General features: G+C 40.7%; 3 protein-coding genes across 3 annotated transcripts; all 3 read right to left on the bottom strand.

Moving 5' to 3' along the window:
- Positions 1 to 9,581: 9,581 nt before the first annotated feature.
- On the bottom strand, positions 9,582 to 10,854 carry LOC311339222 (odorant receptor 131-2-like; the record flags this gene model as incomplete). The annotated part of the gene is made up of 2 exons (XM_084464601.1): positions 9,582 to 10,370; positions 10,717 to 10,854. The coding sequence occupies 2 exons, from the start codon at positions 10,852 to 10,854 to the stop codon at positions 9,582 to 9,584; spliced, it is 927 nt and encodes a 308-aa protein (XP_084320727.1).
- A 2,775-nt stretch (positions 10,855 to 13,629) lies between these two features.
- Positions 13,630 to 15,201, bottom strand: LOC311339221 (odorant receptor 131-2-like; the record flags this gene model as incomplete). Its single annotated transcript, XM_084464600.1, has 2 exons — positions 13,630 to 14,394; positions 15,019 to 15,201. 2 exons carry the CDS (start codon positions 15,199 to 15,201, stop codon positions 13,630 to 13,632), a joined length of 948 nt encoding a protein of 315 aa, XP_084320726.1.
- A 4,667-nt stretch (positions 15,202 to 19,868) lies between these two features.
- LOC311339219 (odorant receptor 131-2-like) lies at positions 19,869 to 21,445 on the bottom strand (the record flags this gene model as incomplete). The annotated part of the gene is made up of 2 exons (XM_084464597.1): positions 19,869 to 20,633; positions 21,263 to 21,445. 2 exons carry the CDS (start codon positions 21,443 to 21,445, stop codon positions 19,869 to 19,871), a joined length of 948 nt encoding a protein of 315 aa, XP_084320723.1.
- Positions 21,446 to 22,312: the final 867 nt, after the last annotated feature.

The following is a 22,312-nucleotide window of genomic DNA, read 5'->3' as shown; positions in this document are numbered from 1 at the left end:
TAACGTTTGGTTGTGACGTATTTCATGCTTAGCAAACTCCTTCACTAACGGAGCCAGCTGGAAAACTAAACTTTTCCCGAATCCCGTGGGAAGAAGCGCCACAACATCTTGACCACCAATAAAACTAAGCAAAGCCTGTTCCTGCTCCGGCTTTAATTTATCTATATTTGGCGAGTTTCCACAACAGACCGAATAGCTTCGTTAGCATCTTTCTCCATGGTCTTCCTGCTGCTTCCTGGTATTCGTTTGACTACAACTGAAACTCGCGCACGACCTGTACGTCACTGTTCTCAGGCCGCGCCTCCTGTTCACTGATTGGAGGGACGAAATTGTTCGAACATACAGCACTCCTAGACCGAAGTACTGAAGTGAAATGAAAATTGAGCGGAAGTACGGAGGCGGGCGGAACCAGGCTACTTAAAATGTGCAAAGACCTCCCTATTTAGTCATATGTAGGTATATCAGTTATTTTTCACAAATACAAATTAGAATTGTTTTCTTTTCAAATCTCTGTAACAGCTGGTACAATAGTTGGTATTACAATCTAGTGCAGGCTTTCAATGTATGGCCATTAGTCCTAGGAACAAAGTATTAATTTATTACGACAAATTACGGTGTTGCCAGATTTCAAAAGAAAACCAAGCATCAGCATTAGTTAAATGAACAAGAGGCCATCTGATTAGAAACATTGTGTACAAAATTATAGTATAGTATTGTACTGTTATTGTAAAGTGTTACCGCTAAGGCACACCACAATCCCAACCAACAATTCAATGCACACCAACATATAATATAACATATAATTGTAGTGCATGATTATGAAAAATATCACACACACATTTCTACCAGGATATTATACATACTAGGTTCCATTTTCATAATATTTCACAGAAAATCAGTTATTGTATTATTGTAAAATATGTCTTGAAATGCAATAACTTGCATGATGTTGAACAAGTAGACACTATTAAAGCAAAAATAAATAGTACCCATTATTTTGTCAGGATTATGTAGAAAATCATGTTACTTCACACTAGTTGGAAACAACTGCTTCAGAGTATTGATAGGTTACAGAAGTGGTCAAAATAATATTAATTCATAAAAACAATAACAATAGAATAATATAACATGGTAATCATTAATTTTTCACATTGTTCATTCATTTATAGCATTGAGTTTACATGGTGTAAACTAAATATTTCTGAAATTAAATTGATGTTATAAAAGGTTAGGGCTGTTATGATCCTATTTGAACCTGTTGACATAAAATTTCTGTTAATAGTGTTATCTAGGTTTGATTTGTTTAAAACCAGCATTAAAACCATAAAAGCCATAACATATTAATCTTATACTGACTTAACTTAACTAAAGCCTATATCAGCAGGTTTGTGGCTAGTGATGAACCCTATTAGATTAGACCTGTGGATGCACACTCACCTCAAGCATCAGGGACTTTCCTGGGTGCAGCAGAATGAATGACTCGTATGCAGTAGGATTCCCATCTGGTATTTATTTACGCACACAAGAGTATTATCTGAGCATGCGTGTGCTGAACATGCATGAAAGTTTGTGTATACAGTATATTATGTATTTGACACAATCAAAATAATGAGAACTGTATTGGATTTACACCTAAATATCAGTTTCCTGGAGAGACGTTTATTTTTAAATAACTTTTAAAAAAAAATCAACCCTCAAAGACAGTGCAAAGCTACTAAAAGTTTAAGAGTTTAGATGATGATGATGGTTGTCCCTTCATAGAAGGGACCCAACACTATAACTAATGACTTTTATTGAGAGAGTTATCAACAGAATTATGTCAAATATGTCATCTGCACAACAGTGAAACCAATACATTTTTGCAGATAGAAAGAAAAACGTTTTATAGTGTTATAGTTCCAGAGTTGAAATGTATAAAGACATAGCAGATGGAAAACTGATATCTGGTTTTCTATAGTTCAGTGTTGTTCAATTGATTTTTTTTAAGGAGAGTTAACATGTTGAAAGTGAAATAAGGTGTTCTAAATTAACTTGGCACAAGACTCTCTAGACTTTAGACTAGATTGAGGGACAGTATTTTTCCTCTTTTAACACAGCAAGTGCCTTTTCAGGTACTTCCGGAAGGTCTTGTCTCGCAGCCCATAGACAAGGGGACTGATGAGACGTGGCAGGATATTAATGAATACATGCACAGTGAAGCGAATGGCAAGCACCACAGCAGGGAGGAGGTTGGTGAGACCAATCATGATCAGGTGGCAGACATAGGTGAGCATGCAGAGGACCAGCTGGAAGTGATGGGCAAAACAGCTCAACGAGCACACCACATGATATGTACATTACGAACACACCACATGACATGTACATTACGAATATAGTTAACCCTAGTTCTAAACTAACACAGGCATAGTCAGCTATTCGTTCAGGTCAAGGCCTGAGCCGGAGGCCGCATGTCCCAATTAGGGGAGATGCTGGAGACTCAGACAATGCACCACACATTCGCAAGAACAGGAGTGTAGTATGCCTTTCAACTTTTATGTCATGACCCGTAAGATCCAGTCAACCCAGAAGACGGTCAGAAATCCCACCGTTGGACCACAGTCATTAACACATAGTCTAACCGCAGCCCAGGGCGCCTCCCGCCTTTCTCAAGGTTAGGGAGCTGAACGGGGAGCTGGATCCCGGTAACCCCCACGCCAGCACTGATAACATCCAAAAACACACACACCAGCCTAAACACACACACCTCGTTAGGAGGGAAAATACAGCATAAGACTGTACCACACAGATCACCTCATGCTCTTCTGAAGCAGAACTTCCACGGAGGCGAAGCTCCAGACGACCTCAGCGCTGTTAGGGAATTAGAAATATTCGATCTCTCACGCTTTATGAATCTGTATCACCTTTGCTACTTTACTCAATAAATCCGAGGCCCTCGTGCTGACAGACTTTATTACCTCTCTGTCTCATTTTATCTGGTCAAGTAACTAGACAGACAGTTTTTCCCAACAGAAGCTGTGAAGGATCACGCCAGCATTGCGAGCGTGAGGGGTGTGTTAAGGTCTGTCAGGATGGCCATTACCAACAGCAGGGTACAGAGAGGCACAGTCAGGGTGAACATGATGTAGCTGAGAACCTAAAGGAGGCCAAACAGGGTCAGAAGCATCATATTGTTGATGACCAGGTGGATGGAAAGTATGTAATGGGGGTTCATGTAGAAAATCTGGACAGAAAGGTCATGGGTTAAAACTTTTTAACCTAAACTTAATGATTAATCCCATGATTGCTTGTCTTCTTTCACAAATACCTGAATCCTTCCCTTGAACTTACCTCAACAAAACATACATAACCTTAAAGGGCCCCTATTTAACCACCAGGTTTGAGGCTTATTAGTCATTGGAAGATATTTTTAAATGGATCCACTGGTGACATCACAAGTGAGGTGTTAATCTAAAACAGATAAATGGACTCCCCGGTTCCCCACATGGTTGACTGTACCAACTGGTAGTCTGGACTGGATTAATCCATTATACATCTAGGGGGGCATCATCCTATGTCGGGATGTCAGTGGAAGTTTTTGAAATGACTTGCATTCATCAGCCTCAAACTTTAACCACCTCAACCTCACCAACATCCAACATTAACCAGAACCTCAGAACCTGAAACCTGAAACTGAAAAATACAATCAAATGAAGAGGTTTAAATTAATGTTGGCTGATTTCTAAATGGCTTGTGATAATCGTCCCCACACTTTAATCCCCTAAACTTCACAAAAAAGAGATAACCACCTAACCTCACAAAAACCTATGCAGCCTTAAAGTGATGGACGACAGAAACAAATCAACTTAAAATAACCATAACATATGTGTTTGGAATAATGCCGTTTAAAAGAACCGCGTTAGGTAACGCCGTTATTTTTTCGGTAACGGGGTAATCTAACTAATTACAGTTTCCGTCGTTACAACGCCATCGTTGCTGAACGTTAAATGTGGTGCGTTACTGTGAAAAGGCAGCCCTCCTTTTCATGTACCCACAACATTTAACTGATCAACACGCACACACGCATTCACACATATGGTAATGACACGCAGTGCCGGCAACCGCGTCTTGTCATTAAAACATTAAGGATCACGTTCTACTACATTATTCTTCTACATTATACTTTGGTAACTCATCTACACATCCTAGCAATCGGTTAGGTACCAGCCGATCTGCTCCATAACCCATTCTCTGCCATTAATCCATACATTTTGCACGACATAAACAAACACTGACAGTCCTCACTCACTTCCTGGTCCCCTCAAGCATTTCCAATGCCAGGCAACCCAGGCACCTGGAATCACTTAATCGTCTGATTGGGATGCGGGAAGATGACAGTTGTAAGGGGGGGGAATTGTTAGGGCTATAAGGTAATTATTATGGGGTGTTATATTTTTTTGCATAGTAATGTACATAATCATAATGTGAGATATGCGTAGTAGAAGAGAAAAGTGTGTATAAATGTTTGACAATGTTGTTAAGATTAACATAGCATTGTACATGGACCCCTATGCACCCCTATGCAAATGGTATCTCCCAAGGGAGATAATTGAATGGCTTTATTTAAGCCCTGTGTTCATGCCTGCAGGGAACCTGGGGAGGATCGCTTGTTGTGAGGTGGTATATGTAGCACAATGTTTCCTGCAGACCGAGGACTAGTGAACAACCCTCGAGTTGATTTTGTTTTTGTTTCTGTAAGTATTTTTGTTTGGCTTGGACACTTTTTTTTTTGAGTGAGAACTATAAATAAATTTGGCAAAATTTCATGCAAACCACAGTGCTGGCTGAATTCCTGTGACCTCCTCAATCAACCCAGTAGCCCATATCCTGAAGTGGGAGTGAGCCGAGGGGCTCATCGCCACAGTTACTATGAATTGATTGAATAAACTAATCCGAACGCACCCCTGGCTCCATACACAAACTGCTAGTGAGGAGACCGGGTGGGTTAACAACGAGATAAGCGATTATGATTGGCTAAGGCAGAGTCATGTTTCATGGTAGCCAATCGGAGCCAGTGTTTTTACACACAAGCCAGGCCACGGGCACCACACACACCAAACGGATTCGAAGAAGCAGCAGAGATGGCGAGTCCGGAGCGATCCGATGAAAAGTTGGCATTTTCAAGGTGGAGATATAAGCACTACTGTCAAATTCATTGACATAAAGAAAGGTGTTTTTTTTTTACACTAACGCAAATTGTTACTTTCCCTGGTAACAGGGAGTTACTTTTATTATAAAGTAATTCAGTTACTAACTCAGTACTAACTCAGAAATAATGGGACAAAACTAAATCAAGGGACATTTAGCATAGATAAAAATGTGCGATTAATTGTGATAAATTGTGAGTTAACTATCACATTAATGCGATTTATCACGATTCAATATTTTAATCGCTTGACAGCACTACTGATAATTAGGGCTGGGCAAAGATTAAAAGTTTTAATAACGATTAATCGCATAGTATTGGTAGCCTGAAAATCCAGACCCACATCCAGAAAGCTGTAGGGTCTGGCAACGAGTAATGAAAATGGCCCAACTCGAGGGGCGGCCCCAAGCATGCATTTGAAAATATCTGATATAATTTATGAAATATCTAAAATTATATTTGAAATCCACTCAAATTGAAGTTAAATAAGATTATCAAATGGAATGACACATTATCTGAAGTAGCTATTCCAACAAACTTTTTAGCCATGTGGTAGATGCTCCCACGCACGGAGAGCAGAATTCAAGTTGCGCATTTATTCCAACAGTCCGGTAGACTTTCCAGAAGTGCAAATAAAGGATTACAAAATACGGTTTAGCTAAACAATATGCAAGCATTTGAGTCTGCGAAGATGCGGTCGGAAAACTGTTCCTTCTCCACCATCTAACATGCTTCAGTCTCGCTCAAAATGAAGGTCTACACATTCGCGCCATAGAGGCACATAAAGAGGCAGTGGCAACGTCATTATGTTACACACATGCAGATGAGTAAGGTAAGTAAAAGGTACTACAGTCTATCAAGGTAAGCTAAGTATCTAATGTCGCTTTTCCACCAACAGTACCAGCTCGACTCGACTCGACTCAGTTTGGTTCCAGGCACGTCGTGTTTCCATCTAAAAAAGTACCTCTTCAATGTGGGCGGGTCGTAGAAAAGAACCTCTCCAACATGGGCGGGTCGTCATTAGGTTTTAATCACGGGAGACACGATTCCCGGGAAATCTGAATCTGATCAAGACTATTTCATGATTCCCGGGAAAGGTTATGATGGGAAATAAAATAAAAAGCGCAATGACTGCGCGTCTATTGTTGTTATACAGTAACGTTGATGGGGAAAGGAGCGATACACACGGCAAAACGCTGGTCAGTGTCCCCCTCGGGAGCGGGGGGCATTTACAGCCGCTGGCCAATCAGTTGCCAGCAGCCTGTTTACGTCACACAAAAGTACCTACTCCACTCGCTTGGAACCTCGACGGAGGTAGTACTAAAAAAAGTACCCAGTACTAGGTACCGGGTACTTTTTTTGCCAATGGAAACGCAAAAAAAGGCGAGTCGAGTCGAGTCGAGCTGGTACTGTCGGTGGAAAAGCGGCAAAAGGTCCCATGACATGCCACCAGGTGTGATGTGATTAGCCGTGACAAGCTGTTTTGGAAATCTGCCCCTTATGACATCACAAGTGGGCGTGTCCACCTAGATGTGTGCTGGATAGATCAGTCAATCAGCCTACCCAGTTGACTAGCAAACGCTCATCTATCCGTCACACATCAGGGTGGACACGCCCACCTGCGATATCATATGGGGCAGATTTCCAAAACTGCTTGTAATCACTAATCACACCACACCTGGTGGCATGTCATGGGACCTTTAAGTACATTGATTTGTGTGTATTTAAGTTCTTAAATAATTTCTCATAAATAATCCATAAACTTAATTACAAAGAATTATAACGTAACTAAGAATGTCTCAGACCAAATGCAGTAGTCCAGTTATGGCTTCTACATTATCATTTATACCGAATGTACTTAATAAGCAAAAACTAGACCAAGTGATCTTGAGGGAATTTTATAAACAGGCAGTTAATTAGTACAATTGTAAACCAACAGTTACTACAAGTGTAGTTAATTTTGAATAAGTGGCGTCACAGATTTGGGAATTGTAAACAGGCTGTCACTTACTGCAAGTGTAATTGAATGTAAAGTAAGTGGAACTAAAAACAAAAATGAATGTTGACATTCTGTGGGCAAAACCTTTCAAAATCAAAGTAAAAAAATAAATAATAAAAAAGACAACATGCGTTAATGTGTCAATTTGTATTAATCGCGTTAATAATAAGAGTGTCACTTATAATGCAAAGAAAAACAAACTGAATAAATAAACAATTCATAACAGATATGAGATAATTTTCAATTAAACCACAACAGCAGCAGAACTACAAATATAGTTGCACCTGAGCATTGTTGCAGAAACAACTCACACTGACTGGAGTAAAGTAACCATTGTATTTGATGAGATATTATATATATAAAACGTACCTTCAAACATCTCCTAGAGCTTATACTGTATGCCAGGCTATCCTACAACCCCAAAGTAATACCAGGCTATCGCCAGTGGGGTCCTGACCCCAAGGTTGGGAAGCACTACTGTTGATCATTCAGGTTGCAGACAAGACGGACAGGAGATAAATAGACAGTAGATACATTCAATAGACAAAATGTAGAAAAAGAGTTACATCAAGACCAGAATCTAACATCTGGGGGCCCGCACTCAGAGAGGACTATGTAGGTTTGTTCAGAGAAGGGTGGCATGCAAATTTGCCCTTGGGACTTGTTTTACCATGTACCATGCATACAGAATAGTTTGTGTTTGTGTGTGTGTGTGTGTGTGTGTGTGTGTGTGTGTGTGTGTGTGTGTGTGTGTGTGTGTGTGTGTGTGTGTGTGTGTGTGTGTGTGTGTGTGTGTGTGTGTGTGTGTGTGTGTGTGTGTGTGTGTGTGTTTGTGTGTACGTAATTGTGTGTGTTTGGTGGGGCATCTGTGTTCTACTGGTTAAGGAGTTGGACCAGTAACCGGATGGTGGCCGGGTTGAATCCCGACCGGTAGGTAAAAATGTGGACAGTAGTTGTGCAGCACTCTCTCCCTGCAGTGGAAAGTGACAGTAGTTATTTATTTTTTTACCTAACTTTCTACTCTGTTCTTTTGTTTAGGTTAAATTTGAGTCAAGTTCTGGATATGTTGGATCTTGGCAGAGGTGTCAAAAGTATTCACATTCATTACTCAAGTAGAAGTATAGATACTAGGGTTTAAAAAGTCTTCTGTAGAGGTTGTGATGTATCAACTCAAGCTTTTTACTCAAGTAAAAATGTAAAAGTACTGGTTTCAAAACTAAAGTAAAAGTATTGTATGGGAATGCCATTATGGACAAAAGCTCAGGCCACAGGGGCCTATAGTGCACTACCCCACCTCTACAAAAAAAAACATTTTTATTATATTAAAATGTTAATGTTGAACATTTTGAAATACACCTCATTCAGGCGCATTTATGCCCACTGAAAATTAACACATTTTAGTACAATAAAAAGGGGATACATATATTTCCCCCCCCCCCCCCCCCCTATAACTTTGGCTAGGAAAGCGGAAACATGTATATCCTTCATTCAGTGTGTATTATAGGGAAGGTATGCATATTTTGGCCATTTTTGGTATTTATTTGTGCAGGGTAATGAAAGGCTCTACAATTACTATAGGCCTACATTATTAGGCCTGCCATGATAAATGTTATTATTGTTACTTATTCAGGATATTTTGCAAGGACATCTGCAGATTTTACAACTGAAATGTGAATTAGCCTACATGAATAAAATACGATCAGATGGTTTTCAGTAGACTTTCAGTAGATTTTCCATGAAAATGTATGTTAACGTCACCATGAATGGGTTTTAATAAAATGTCTCCCTAGAAATGTTATCAAAACCCATTTTAATGACAAATCATCAAACTATTGCATTTTCCACTGAGAATATGTGTTATGTATTGTGGCGAGTTTTCTGTGTTTTCTGCTGTGGATAACATAGCTATATTACATTTTGGTGTGAGACTGGGTTTGCTCTAATTGTATTCACCATGTAGTAATTTTATTGTATTTTATTGTGCAAATCCGCGCAGAGGTTATTTTCATTTCAAGGGTGCACTGTGATCCAGGAAGCACAGCCAGATTCCCAGCCCAGCCCCATATACTATATATATCTAAGTATTCTGAAATGTCAATATAAATCTGTGTTAATAAAGCTTTGGGTTAGTTGTAGGTAGCCTATAGCCTTTGGCTCCATTTAATATATGCTTCTGAGGATTACCTTAACTTAAACTTGAACTCATATTAATAAACTGTTTGGGTTAGTAAAGTGTTAATAAAATGTTAATAAATCCTCTACCATTGACGAATGAATAAAATACAGCTTTGTGGGATTTCTTCATTTTTATTTGAACTGAAATGTTTAATGTCTAATACATTTCAATAGATATAAATGCTAATTTCAAAACCCCACATTTGAATGAAACTCAATGATCTCTCAGGAAGAGCTCTTCCCCTGGCCGCTGGGACGGCTATTACACAGGACGTACTTCTTCAGGTACCTCCGGAAGGTCTTGTCCCTGAGACCGTACAGGATGGGGTTGACAAAACGGGGGAGGATCTGGTTCAGGACAAAAGCGGTGAACTGCATCCCAGAGAAGCTTCCAGGGTAGAGCTGCACGAGGCCCTTCAGAATCATGGGCTGCACATACATCATCATGCACAACAGCACCTGGAAGCCATGCAGTATGACGGTGTTGCGGACCTTCTTGGCGTCTGCGCTGACCGACTTTGCGGCAAACGTGATGTTGAAGTAGGCGTAGAGGAGCGTGAGCCAGACGATGACCAGTAAGGTGATGTTGGTGGCGTCTCGCTTGGCCAGGCTGTAGCTGCTGCGGAACACTCCGTCCCGGCTGCATAAGACGCGAGAGAGGAAGAAGCCCAGCGGCTCGGTGGCTATAAGTATGAAGAGGTCGGGGAGCACCGTCAGAGCACTGGTCGCCCACATCAGGCCGATGGCCACGTGCGCACGCCGCAACGTGCACACTGTGGCGTGGTGAAGCGGGTGGCAGACAGCCACGTAGCACTCCACAGCCATGGTGGCCAGGTTGAGAGGGGTGTTCTGGGTGGTGAAGACAGCAGCCATCATCAGCAAGCAGCACATTGACACGTTGATTGTGTAGAAGACATAGGTGCAGATGAAGAGGGAGATAGTGAGGAAGAGCTGGATCATGTCGTTGACCACCAGGTGGATGAAGAGAACGTAGCGGGGGTTTTCTCTGAGGACCTCAAGGAAGGAGAAGTATATAAACATTACTATCAGAACTGAAATATAGGACTGCAGCGGGTAGTATGTTTTACAATCTGATCTTTAATAAAACCGATGAAACAGAAGAAAGACATTAATAAGAAAGCAGCAGCTAAACAGCAGCAACATTAAAGAAAAACAGCAACTATATTAAAAATAAGATACAAACAGGCAAACAAAACAAATCATTTGAAATGTAGAAGTTTATCTTGAAGTTTGGCTACCATCATCACAAGATCATTTTCAACTAGACTTTAATTTGGAGTCAGATTTGACAAATCCTCTAGCCATCTCTTTTTTGAAGGCATTCTAACAGAGTGGTTACCTCTTCTTGGTGGAAGGCATGTACCATGCTGGCGTTGATGTAGTTTATAACGATCCCAAGGAGAACAACAGTCAGGTTCTTGATGATGCCGTCGCGATACCATGACTGCTGTTCCTGATTACTCTCAGAAACATTCATCTCTCAGGTGCTCACAATTCAGCCTCTACAAAACAAACAAACAAGTAATCTGAAAAGATTTTACCAACATGCTGTGTATTTAGTCATGAATTGATAAAGATTAGAAAGTAACCACTAATTAAGAACTCAAACCATTTGTAGCCAACCTCACTTAGAATTCACTTTGAACAGAAGCATCTAACAAATAATAAAATAAAAGTATGCACAACACCAACCGCTCATAGTGAGAACCCTCCTCTCCCATACAACTCTTCTTCAAAACAATCCTCAGACAAATAAGGATTTGGATAGAGTTAGAGTTGTAAGAAAAGGCTAAGTACTACGTATTTAACTATCTCTACTTACATAGTGTTGAATGTAGTCTGAAACACAGTTTAAATTACACAACATAAAAAACAAATGACATGAACAGTTAATTATAAGTAAAAAGAAAATACTATTTACATGTCTACAAAAAGGTCAATGCATTTCCAAACTTAATTAATGAGGTTGATTAAAACAAACAAGTGCTACCAAGGCCAGGTAAGTTTTTGTCTATGTCTCTGCTTAGCAAGGCATTTTATATACGATGGGCAGTCTATATTCAAATTGTGTGCTTAGGTATGTTTGTGTGTATGTTTCCCTAATCATATCCCTACAAACTATTACTATAGGTGTACACGTGGTCTGATTAAACATATTGATTACCTTACTCCATGATCTTCATGACTTCACTAGTATATGAGAAATGTTACATTTAAAAGGATTGTATTTATAACCCCCTAGAGCAGGGGTATTCAATTAAAATTCAAAGAGGTCCTCCCCGAAATAGTGTACCCTGATGTAAATAAAATCAACAATGTACGTACATTTCTATATAATTTATTGTCAAACTTCAAGTGTTTTCAAAGTAATATACTTTTATCAATAACAGACAACAGAGACTGAATTTCTCCTGAATAAAATATATTTCAAGTATAACATTCAGAATCTTTCTCAAGTGGCATTACACCCAACAGGTCCTCACACATCTCTTTCTTCTCTTTGTGAAGAAATCTCACATACACCAAAAGCTGGGCATTATCCGTTACATCTGTGGACTCATCAATGTATAAGGATATGCATACGGCGTTCTGAACAGCTGCATCAAGCTGTGCCAGTACATCCTCTGCTAATAGTTCAGATTTTCTGGTTGTTGTTGTTGTAGCTGACAATGGTATTTGGTATTTGGTTTAGAACTGGCTGCAGGCAGGCAGAACGAACATGTATTTGTCTGTCCATTCATCTTTAAAAGTTCGGTTTTCACCTTCTACTTTTCTCACTTTTGAGCAAGCCATCTCTCATCTCCTCACTCTCACTCTGGTGCGTGCGGGAAGGCAAACAATCAATTTGATTGGCTTGGCTATTGATGACGGTCCTGTCGTATTAACTAGATTAGCTGCACATGCACTTATTTATCTTTATAAAAAATTTATCTTTTTTATTTAATATTATAATTTTAACGGGTCCGGGAAGAACCGTCACTGGGTCCGGACCCGGACAGCGGTCCGCCATTTGGTGATGCCTGCCCTAGAGGGCAGTCCAGCTCAGAGCTAGCCCTCACTATCCAGTTTATTCTGTCTTTTTCCTCTCAGTATCTCGATCCCCAGCAGACCCCAGTTTAGGAGATTGCAGATGTCAACACAGTTTCATAAAATGGTATTAACAGGGTCTTGGACACTTGGACACACTGTGAATTGTGTAAATATCCTGCAATGATATCACTTCATGAATTAACTAATATGCATGCCAACAAACAACTAGTTAATGGTTAATATGTGTACCTTAATATAAAGTGGTACCGTGTTTTGATGTTGAGGAAAGTTTGAAAATAAATCAAAACTTTCCCTTGTCTCATTATCCAGGGATGAGATAGTCCCTGGATTCATAACCATTATATTTTAATTGGTGGACTTGCTGTCATGCCATCAAAAATGGTAATACAAAAAGACAAGTGGCATTGCCCCTAAAATGTATTATCATATACTGTATCATCATTTACTTTTCATTTCTATCATTGTATTCAATATGTTATACTTTACTTTAAATATTGCCTGCACACTTTAGAAACAAAAGTGCTGTTCAAATAATGTAAATTATGACAACAATGATAATTATTATTATTATTATCGTTACATCATCCACAGCAAGTTCACTTGATGGGGGACGAGGGACTACGTGACCTTACCAATAATCCTCAGAGTGAGTGAGTGCTTCATGAGTAAAGGTCAATTATGCTCCCAGGTAGCTTGTATGAGAACACAAACATGTGTATCTCGTTAGAGAACGCGTGTGTAGGTGTACATGTTGCACGATATACATGATGCTTGTAAATTCTCTCTCTCTCTCTCTCTCGCTCGCTCGCTCGCTCGCTCGCTCGCTCCCTCCCTCCCTGCTGGGAGACTACAGCGGAAATAATGAGCTTAGTTAGTGGAGGCCCTGTGGCTGTTTGCAACAGAAACATCTCCTGGGAAGATGCTCCTACTTAGCACTTTGTATTGATAAAAGTTTTGTGCTGGGAGTAGTATAATGTCTCTCTGGTTAGCAATGTGTTTCACTTTATTGACTACCTAAATGATTTTATGACAGGATAAAACCATTGAACATTTTTCATTCATAACGATTTAATTTGAAATCCCTTAACATGGGTATAAGGTAGTGCACACAGGGCAGGGCCCTGGCACCATCTGGATCCAGAATCCAGAATACCACCACAGTTGACGCAGAAGATAGTTTATAAGGGTTTCGGTGCCACCGTCACCACGACAATCTGCACATGAGGTGTTTCTTCAGGTACATCCTGAAGGCCTTGTCTCGCAGGCCGTACACCATGGGGCTGATGGAGCGGGGCAGAATACTGATGATGATGTAGCACGCGAACAATGTGTCCGCCAAACTATTGGGGAACCAGTAGTTCAGAAGCGTTTTCAGCAATGGGTCTGCGTACATCAACATGCACAGCAACAGCTGGAAGCCGTGGAGCAGGATGGTGTTTCGAGCCTTCTTTGCGTCTGCGCTGGCGGCCCGGGCGGTGAAGAGGATGCGGAAGTACGTGTAGAGCAAGGTCAGCCAAATGACGACCAGCAACAACACGTAGTAGGCGTCCCTCTTGAGGATGATGTGCGGGCTGCGGAACACCGTCTCCCTCAGACAGAAGACGTCTGTGCTGAAGAACGCCACGGGCTCTGTGGCCAGGGCCACAAACAGGTCCGGGAGGACGGAGAGCGTACTGGTGGCCCAGATCAGACCGATGAAGAGGTAGGTTCTCTGCACGGTGCAGATGCGGGCATGGTGCAGCGGGCGACACACTGCCACGTAGCACTCTAGGGCCATGCAGGAGAGGTTGAGCGGTGTGTTTTCGGTGGTGAACAGAGCCAGCAGGATGATGAAGCTGCACAGGGAGACGTTGATGCGGTAGAGGGTGTAGCTAAGCAGGAAGAGGAGGATGGTGAGGGTCAGCTGGATTGTGTCATTGATGACCATGTGGATGAAGAGGATGTAGCGGGGATTGGTGTTGAAGATCTGAGACCGCGCAGAAAGGGATTTGGAAAAGGTTTATACCGGTAGTCAAAGGTTGTGCAAAGAAACCAATATAGGGGAGGGAGTTTTATGACAAAAAAGGAAGGCCACATTCTGCCAAATTCAAAAAATTATGGCCGCAGCAAAGGAGAGTGTAGCTATAAAACTTTTGAATCATTTTTTTTTATCCGAAATAATCAGAATAACAATGTTAAAAGTTGAACAGAAAACTGCATGCTTTTCTCAGAGTAGAATATGTCTTTGCTTTACTTCCAATATGGCAACCGTTTTGGTTAGAATCTGATTGTCTGGATTATTTTGAGGAGCCAAATCCATAGCCATATTTGTGTGTGACCTTGTTTAATGTATATGGCTTAGTGTAACCTAGACCATAGACATTACATTAAATACAGACAAATTCAGGAAATGGGGTTGAAAGAGATAAAAACGCTGATCTGAATATATACGAGATCACAACAAGAGTCAATGTACATGTACATTAAATGTTTGTTTCACCCCAGTCACATCATGGGTACAGTGGATATGCTCTCTGTACTACAAGTTATATCTATACTGATTATAAGTCACTTTGAATGAAAGCATTTCCTGGTGGGAGGAGCAGCAGACCTGCTGTTTGTGGAAGGTGTGGATCAGGCTGGCATTGAGGTAAATGATAGCGACTCCCAGAGCCACCACAATGACGTTCTTGGTCACAGCTTTGGAGAAAGAGTCCCTCTGTGATGCCCCCAGCGTGATGTTGGCAGAGGTCTGATTCATCCCTAGAACGAAGATGTCATCCAATACTACCATACAAAAAATCGATACATTCATTTATATTCTAAATTATATTTCAAATTAAATGTCTCACTTTGAACAAAGGAAGATTTAGCTATCATCTTTGTTGTGCATCAATAAACAATAGTACATTTAAGAATGTGCACTTATTCCTTTCATAGCCCTCCTAATTTCCCCGGTTTGTCAAATGCAATTCAAGACAATTTCTCTATTAAAGATTCTGATTCCGGAATTATTACATTCATTAACAATCACTTGCATACAAAAAGTATTAAAAACAAACAAAAACAAACAAATATAGCATTTACAATCACATAAATAAAGCATGTTACTTACTGAAAATTATTTCTGATCCAGAACATAAATGCATGTACCAGCAGGATTACCTAAAACAAGATCAAACATACGCATTATAAAATCGAATGTTAAGGGCTATGAACCAGAATGGTTTGTACATAAGTTAAATCCCTACAAATATCTTTAAAACCTCTATGTGTATAGCACTGTTTTAAGATGTGTTGTATTTGTGTATGGTAGAAAGGGGAGAAAGGTGCCTGGCCTACCAGTAATACAATGATACCAAGGCCCACTTACATGACACAAGGGAGTGTGCCAGCATTGATTCGAGGTTTATATATGGTAAGATGGTATATGGCAACCCACTGGTTGTGCCATCCACAGTGGGATGGCACAAAATGGTGTCAATAAAGAGTGCCTAGGGGACATAATCTAAGTTTAAACATTTTTGAGTTTACTAGTTTACGGATCTACGATGTAATGACAGTGTTTCACTGGGTACATCTACAGCACCATTATAATAAAATGTTATAATGAATCACCATATGTTCACCACTTGCAGACTGGATGGTGAAGAATTTCAATACTCAAATAGAATCCATAAGAGAAATTACAGAAATCTCCCATGCATACATATACATGAATGAATCCTTACAATATGTATTCAAAGGACCATGTAGGGGGACATAATTCTTCTGACTATCCGACCGCAACCCTTTGCTACTGTCCTAACCTCTTAACCTTATAAAATAAGACAAAACCTAACCCTTTTACTCAGTTTGGCTTCTAACTGCTCATCTGTAACCATTAAGATAGAGAAAATGAGTTGTTAATTGTTGTGCTCATGTGATTGGTCGAAGATCAACAAGGCTCATGTGTAGTGTAGTAGATATTATGGAAATGAGTAAACACTACCATAATGTTTTTTGATTTTTCTAGTGCTTTTAATACTCTTCAGCCACACATTTTAGCTAAAAAGCTTTGTGGTTATAATCTTAGTAGATCTACTGTCGATTGGATTGCAGACTACCTCACAAGCAGACCTCAGTTTGTGAGGGTTCATGACACCAAGTCTGAGATCATTACCACTAACATAGGGGCACCACAGGGCACAGTTTTATCTCCTTTTTTATTTACACTCTATACTTCTGACTGCAGACATAGCAGTGCCTCCTGTCACTTGCAGAAGTTTTCTGATGACTGCATTAGTGGGCTACATTACCAAGAATGACCATGCAGCGTATCAGAATGAGGTGGATGGCTTTGTCACTTGGTGTGATGATGCCAATCTCATTTTAAATGTAGATAAAACTAAGGAGCTAATATTTGATTTTAAAAGGAAAAAATTAGAAGTAGCCCCTATTTTTATTAGAGGTCAGCCAGTAGAGGTAGTTCCATCATATAAATACCTTGGTGTCCATTTGGACAGTAAACTAGACTGGAAGGAGAACAGCAGAGGTACCTTCAAGAAGGCCCAGTCTAGACTGTTTTTTCTTAGGAAACTGACGTCATTTGATATGGGCAGGCCTATTTTAAACATATTTCATCATGGAATACTGGAAAGTGTCCTTTTTTATGCTGTTGTGTGTTGGGGCGGCAGCCTAACAATTGGAGTCAGGAACAGTCAGGCAACCCAGTCGCCAGAGAAAAACGTTCCCAGAGTACTCTTCTACGAACGACGGATACGTAGCTCAGTCAACGTTTCAGGGCCAAAATACGTTACATGTCAACGTTCGCGTGGAACCCGTGACCCGCGTCTTTGAGGTTTACACCCGCGACTCCGTTTTTAAAACAGCCCAATTTGGTGGAAGTCTCCAAATAATTCCAAATGATGTATTTTTTATAACCAGGAAATGTCCTTGTTGGTAGGTAGGCCTACAACTCGCTATTTTACGTTGAACTGCAACGTTACGTCAGTTCACAACGTTTTGCTGGCAGGAACGATCTATATCCGCGTAACATCTAAACTAAAGCTCATATGCATTCTCTGAATCAAGATTGTGAACATAAAGTACACATTTCTCGCTAAAAATGTTATCAAAAAACCTGAAGATACAGAAACGGCCCTAAAATGTAGCATTTTACACGGCTGGCCGTGTCTTTCTTCTGTGCTGAAATAAGAAACTTGAAAGTCACGTGGTGCGGGCGCAGTCTCCACTCTTTACAATGGAACGTTGACATGTAACGTATTTTGGCCCTGAAACGTTGACTGAGCTACGTATCCGTCGTTCGTAGAAGAGTACTCTGGGAACGTTTTTCTCTGGCGACTGGGTTGCATTACACCCAACAGGTCCTCACACATCTCTTTCTTCTCTTTGTGAAGAAATCTCACATACACCAAAAGCTGGGCATTATCCGTTACATCTGTGGACTCATCAATGTATAAGGATATGCATACGGCGTTCTGAACAGCTGCATCAAGCTGTGCCAGTACATCCTCTGCTAATAGTTCAGATTTTCTGGTTGTTGTTGTAGCTGACAATGGTATTTGGCGTCTTTTTGTTTACCGTCAAGTAAAGACACTGCAGCCGCATTTAAGCACTCCTTCACAATTGTCCCATAGCTGAATGCTTTCTTGTGTTGCAAAATCCACGCAATCTTTAATGAACACTCATTTGCACGTTGCTGGCCTGTAAATGTATGCGTGAGGACACGGGTAGACCTGTCATACTGTGCTTTCAGTTCTATCATTTTACTTGCCCTCACTGCGGACTTCTGCGGGTACCTTTCCTCAAACGACCCGTGTTTGGTCTCATAGTGACGCTTAACGTTGCCACTTTTTTTTATTAACGCCACAGTTTCACAGCATATGAGAGACAGCGGTTTAGAACTGGCTGCAGGCAGGCAGAACGAACATGTATTTGTCTGTCCATTCATCTTTAAAAGTTCGGTTTTCACCTTCTACTTTTCTCACTTTTGAGCAAGCCATCTCTCATCTCCTCACTCTCACCCTGGTGCGTGCGGGAAGGCAAACAATCAATTTGATTGGCTTGGCTATTGATGACGCTCCTGTCGTATTAACTAGATTAGCTGCACATGACATGCACTTATGATTTATCTTATGATTTATCTTTTATCTGCCCTAGAGGGCAGTCCAGCTCAGAGCTAGCCCTCACTATCCAGTTTATTCAGTCTTTTTCCTCTCAGTATCTCGATCCCCAGCAGACCCCAGTTTAGGAGATTGCAGATGTCAACACAGTTTCATAAAATGGTATTAACAGGGTCTTGGACACTTGTGTGAATTGTGTAAATATCCTGCAATGATATCACTTCATGAATTAACTAATATGCATGCCAACAAACAACTAGTTAATGGTTAATATGTGTACCTTAATATAAAGTGGTACCGTCTTTTGATGTTGAGGAAAGTTTGAAAATAAATCAAAACTTTCCCTTGTCTCATTATCCAGGGATGAGATAGTCCCTGGATTCATAACCATTATATTTTAATTGGTGGACATGCTGTCATGCCCTCAAAAATGGTAATACAAAAAGACAAGTGGCATTGCCCCTAAAATGTATTATCATATACTGTATCATCATTTACTTTTCATTTCTATCATTGTATTCAATATGTTATACTTTACTTTAAATATTGCCTGCACACTTTAGAAACAAAAGTGCTGTTCAAATAATGTAAATTATGACAACAATGATAATTATAATTATTATCGTTACATCATCCACAGCAAGTTCACTTGATGGGGGACGAGGGACTACGTGACCTTACCAATAATCCTCAGAGTGAGTGAGTGCTTCATGAGTAAAGGTCAATTATGCTCCCAGGTAGCTTGTATGAGAACACAAACATGTGTATCTCGTTAGAGAACGCGTGTGTAGGTGTACATGTTGCACGATATACATGATGCTTGTAAATTCTCTCTCTCTCGCGCGCGCTCTCTCCCTGCTGGGAGCTTAGTTAGTGGAGGCCCTGTGGCTGTTTGCAACAGAAACATCTCCTGGGAAGATGCTCCTACTTAGCACTTTGTATTGATAAAAGTTTTGTGCTGGGAGTAGCACTCTGAAACAGGTATGTTTTCAGTAAATAAAGATAAATGGAAAGAAAATTAAATTTATTTCAATATTTTTTCAACGGGTTTCGAAAACGGAATTACTGAGGTAAATAAAACCAACCAGTGCTACCAAGCGTGGGTATAATGTCTCTCTGGTTAGCAACGTGTTTCACTTTATTGACTACCTAGTTGATTTTATGACAGGATAAAACCATTGAACATTTTTCATTCATAACGATTTAATTTGAAATCCCTTAACATGGGTATAAGGTAGTGCACACAGGGCAGGGCCCTGGCACCATCTGGATCCAGAATCCAGAATACCACCACAGTTGACGCAGAAGATAGTTTATAAGGGTTTCGGTGCCACCGTCACCACGACAATCTGCACATGAGGTGTTTCTTCAGGTACATCCTGAAGGCCTTGTCTCGCAGGCCGTACACCATGGGGCTGATGGACCGGGGCAGAATGTTGATGATGATGTAGCACGCGAACAATGTGTCCGCCAAACTATTGGGGAACCAGTAGTTCAGAAGCGTTTTCAGCAATGGGTCTGCGTACATCAACATGCACAGCAACAGCTGGAAGCCGTGGAGCAGGATGGTGTTTCGGGCCTTCTTTGCGTCTGCGCTGGCGGCCCGGGCGGTGAAGAGGATGCGGAAGTACGTGTAGAGCAAGGTCAGCCAAATGACGACCAGCAACAACACGTAGTAGGCGTCCCTCTTGAGGATGATGTGCGGGCTGCGGAACACCGTCTCCCTCAGACAGAAGACGTCTGTGCTGAAGAACGCCACGGGCTCTGTGGCCAGGGCCACAAACAGGTCCGGGAGGACGGAGAGCGTACTGGTGGCCCAGATCAGACCGATGAAGAGGTAGGTTCTCCGCACGGTGCAGATGCGGGCATGGTGCAGCGGGCGACACACTGCCACGTAGCACTCTAGGGCCATGCAGGAGAGGTTGAGCGGTGTGTTTTCGTTGGTGAACAGAGCCAGCAGGATGATGAAGCTGCACAGGGAGACGTTGATGCGGTAGAGGGTGTAGCTAAGCAGGAAGAGGAGGATGGTGAGGGTCAGCTGGATTGTGTCATTGATGACCATGTGGATGAAGAGGATGTAGCGGGGATTGGTGTTGAAGATCTGAGACCGCGCAGAAAGGGATTTGGAAAAGGTTTATACCGGTAGTCAAAGGTTGTGCAAAGAAACCAATATAGGGGAGGGAGTTTTATGACAAAAAAGGAAGGCCACATTCTGCCAAATTCAAAAAATTATGGCCGCAGCAAAGGAGAGTGTAGCTATAAAGCTTTTGAATCATTTTTTTTAATCCGAAATAATCAGAATAACAATGTTAAAAGTTGAACAGAAAACTGCATGCTTTTCTAGTAGAATATGTCTTTGCTTTACTTCCAATATGGCAACCGATTTGGTTAGAATCTGATTGTCTGGATTATTTTGAGGAGCCAAATCCATAGCCATATTTGTGTGTGACCTTGTTTAATGTATATGGCTTAGTGTAACCTAGACCATAGACATTACATTAAATACAGACAAATTCAGGAAATGGGGAAATGGGGTTGAAAGAGATAAAAACGCTGATCTGAATATATACGAGATCACAACAAGAGTCAATGTACATGTACATTAAATGTTTGTTTCACCCCAGTCACATCATGGGTACAGTGGATATGCTCTCTGTACTACAAGTTATATCTATACTGATTATAAGTCACTTTGAATGAAAGCATTTCCTGGTGGGAGGAGCAGCAGACCTGCTGTTTGTGGAAGGTGTGGATCAGGCTGGCATTGAGGTAAATGATAGCGACTCCCAGAGCCACCACAATGACGTTCTTGGTCACAGCTTTGGAGAAAGAGTCCCTCTGTGATGCCCCCAGCGTGATGTTGGCAGAGGTCTGATTCATCCCTAGAACGAAGATGTCATCCAATACTACCATACAAAAAATCGATACATTCATTTATATTCTAAATTATATTTCAAATTAAATGTCTCACTTTGAACAAAGGAAGATTTAGCTATCATCTTTGTTGTGCATCAATAAACAATAGTACATTTAAGAATGTGCACTTATTCCTTTCATAGCCCTCCTAATTTCCCCGGTTTGTCAAATGCAATTCAAGACAATTTCTCTATTAAAGATTCTGATTCCGGAATTATTACATTCATTAACAATCACTTGCATACAAAAAGTATTAAAAACAAACAAAAACAAACAAATATAGCATTTACAATCACATAAATAAAGCATGTTACTTACTGAAAATTATTTCTGATCCAGAACATAAATGCATGTACCAGCAGGATTACCTAAAACAAGATCAAACATACGCATTATAAAATCGAATGTTAAGGGCTATGAACCAGAATGGTTTGTACATAAGTTAAATCCCTACAAATATCTTTAAAACCTCTATGTGTATAGCACTGTTTTAAGATGTGTTGTATTTGTGTATGGTAGAAAGGGGAGAAAGGTGCCTGGCCTACCAGTAATACAATGATACCAAGGCCCACTTACATGACACAAGGGAGTGTGCCAGCATTGATTCGAGGTTTATATATGGTAAGATGGTATATGGCAACCCACTGGTTGTGCCATCCACAGTGGGATGGCACAAAATGGTGTCAATAAAGAGTGCCTAGGGGACATAATCTAAGTTTAAACATTTTTGAGTTTACTAGTTTACGGATCTACGATGTAATGACAGTGTTTCACTGGGTACATCTACAGCACCATTATAATAAAATGTTATAATGAATCACCATATGTTCACCACTTGCAGACTGGATGGTGAAGAATTTCAAT

The sequence above is a fragment of the Micromesistius poutassou genome (assembly GCF_964030765.1).
Source record: "Micromesistius poutassou genome assembly, chromosome: 2".
Classification (NCBI taxonomy): Eukaryota; Metazoa; Chordata; class Actinopteri; order Gadiformes; family Gadidae; genus Micromesistius; species Micromesistius poutassou.
The sequence above is the reverse complement of the archived record's forward strand: the minus strand, read 5'-3'. Positions and strand labels throughout refer to the sequence as shown.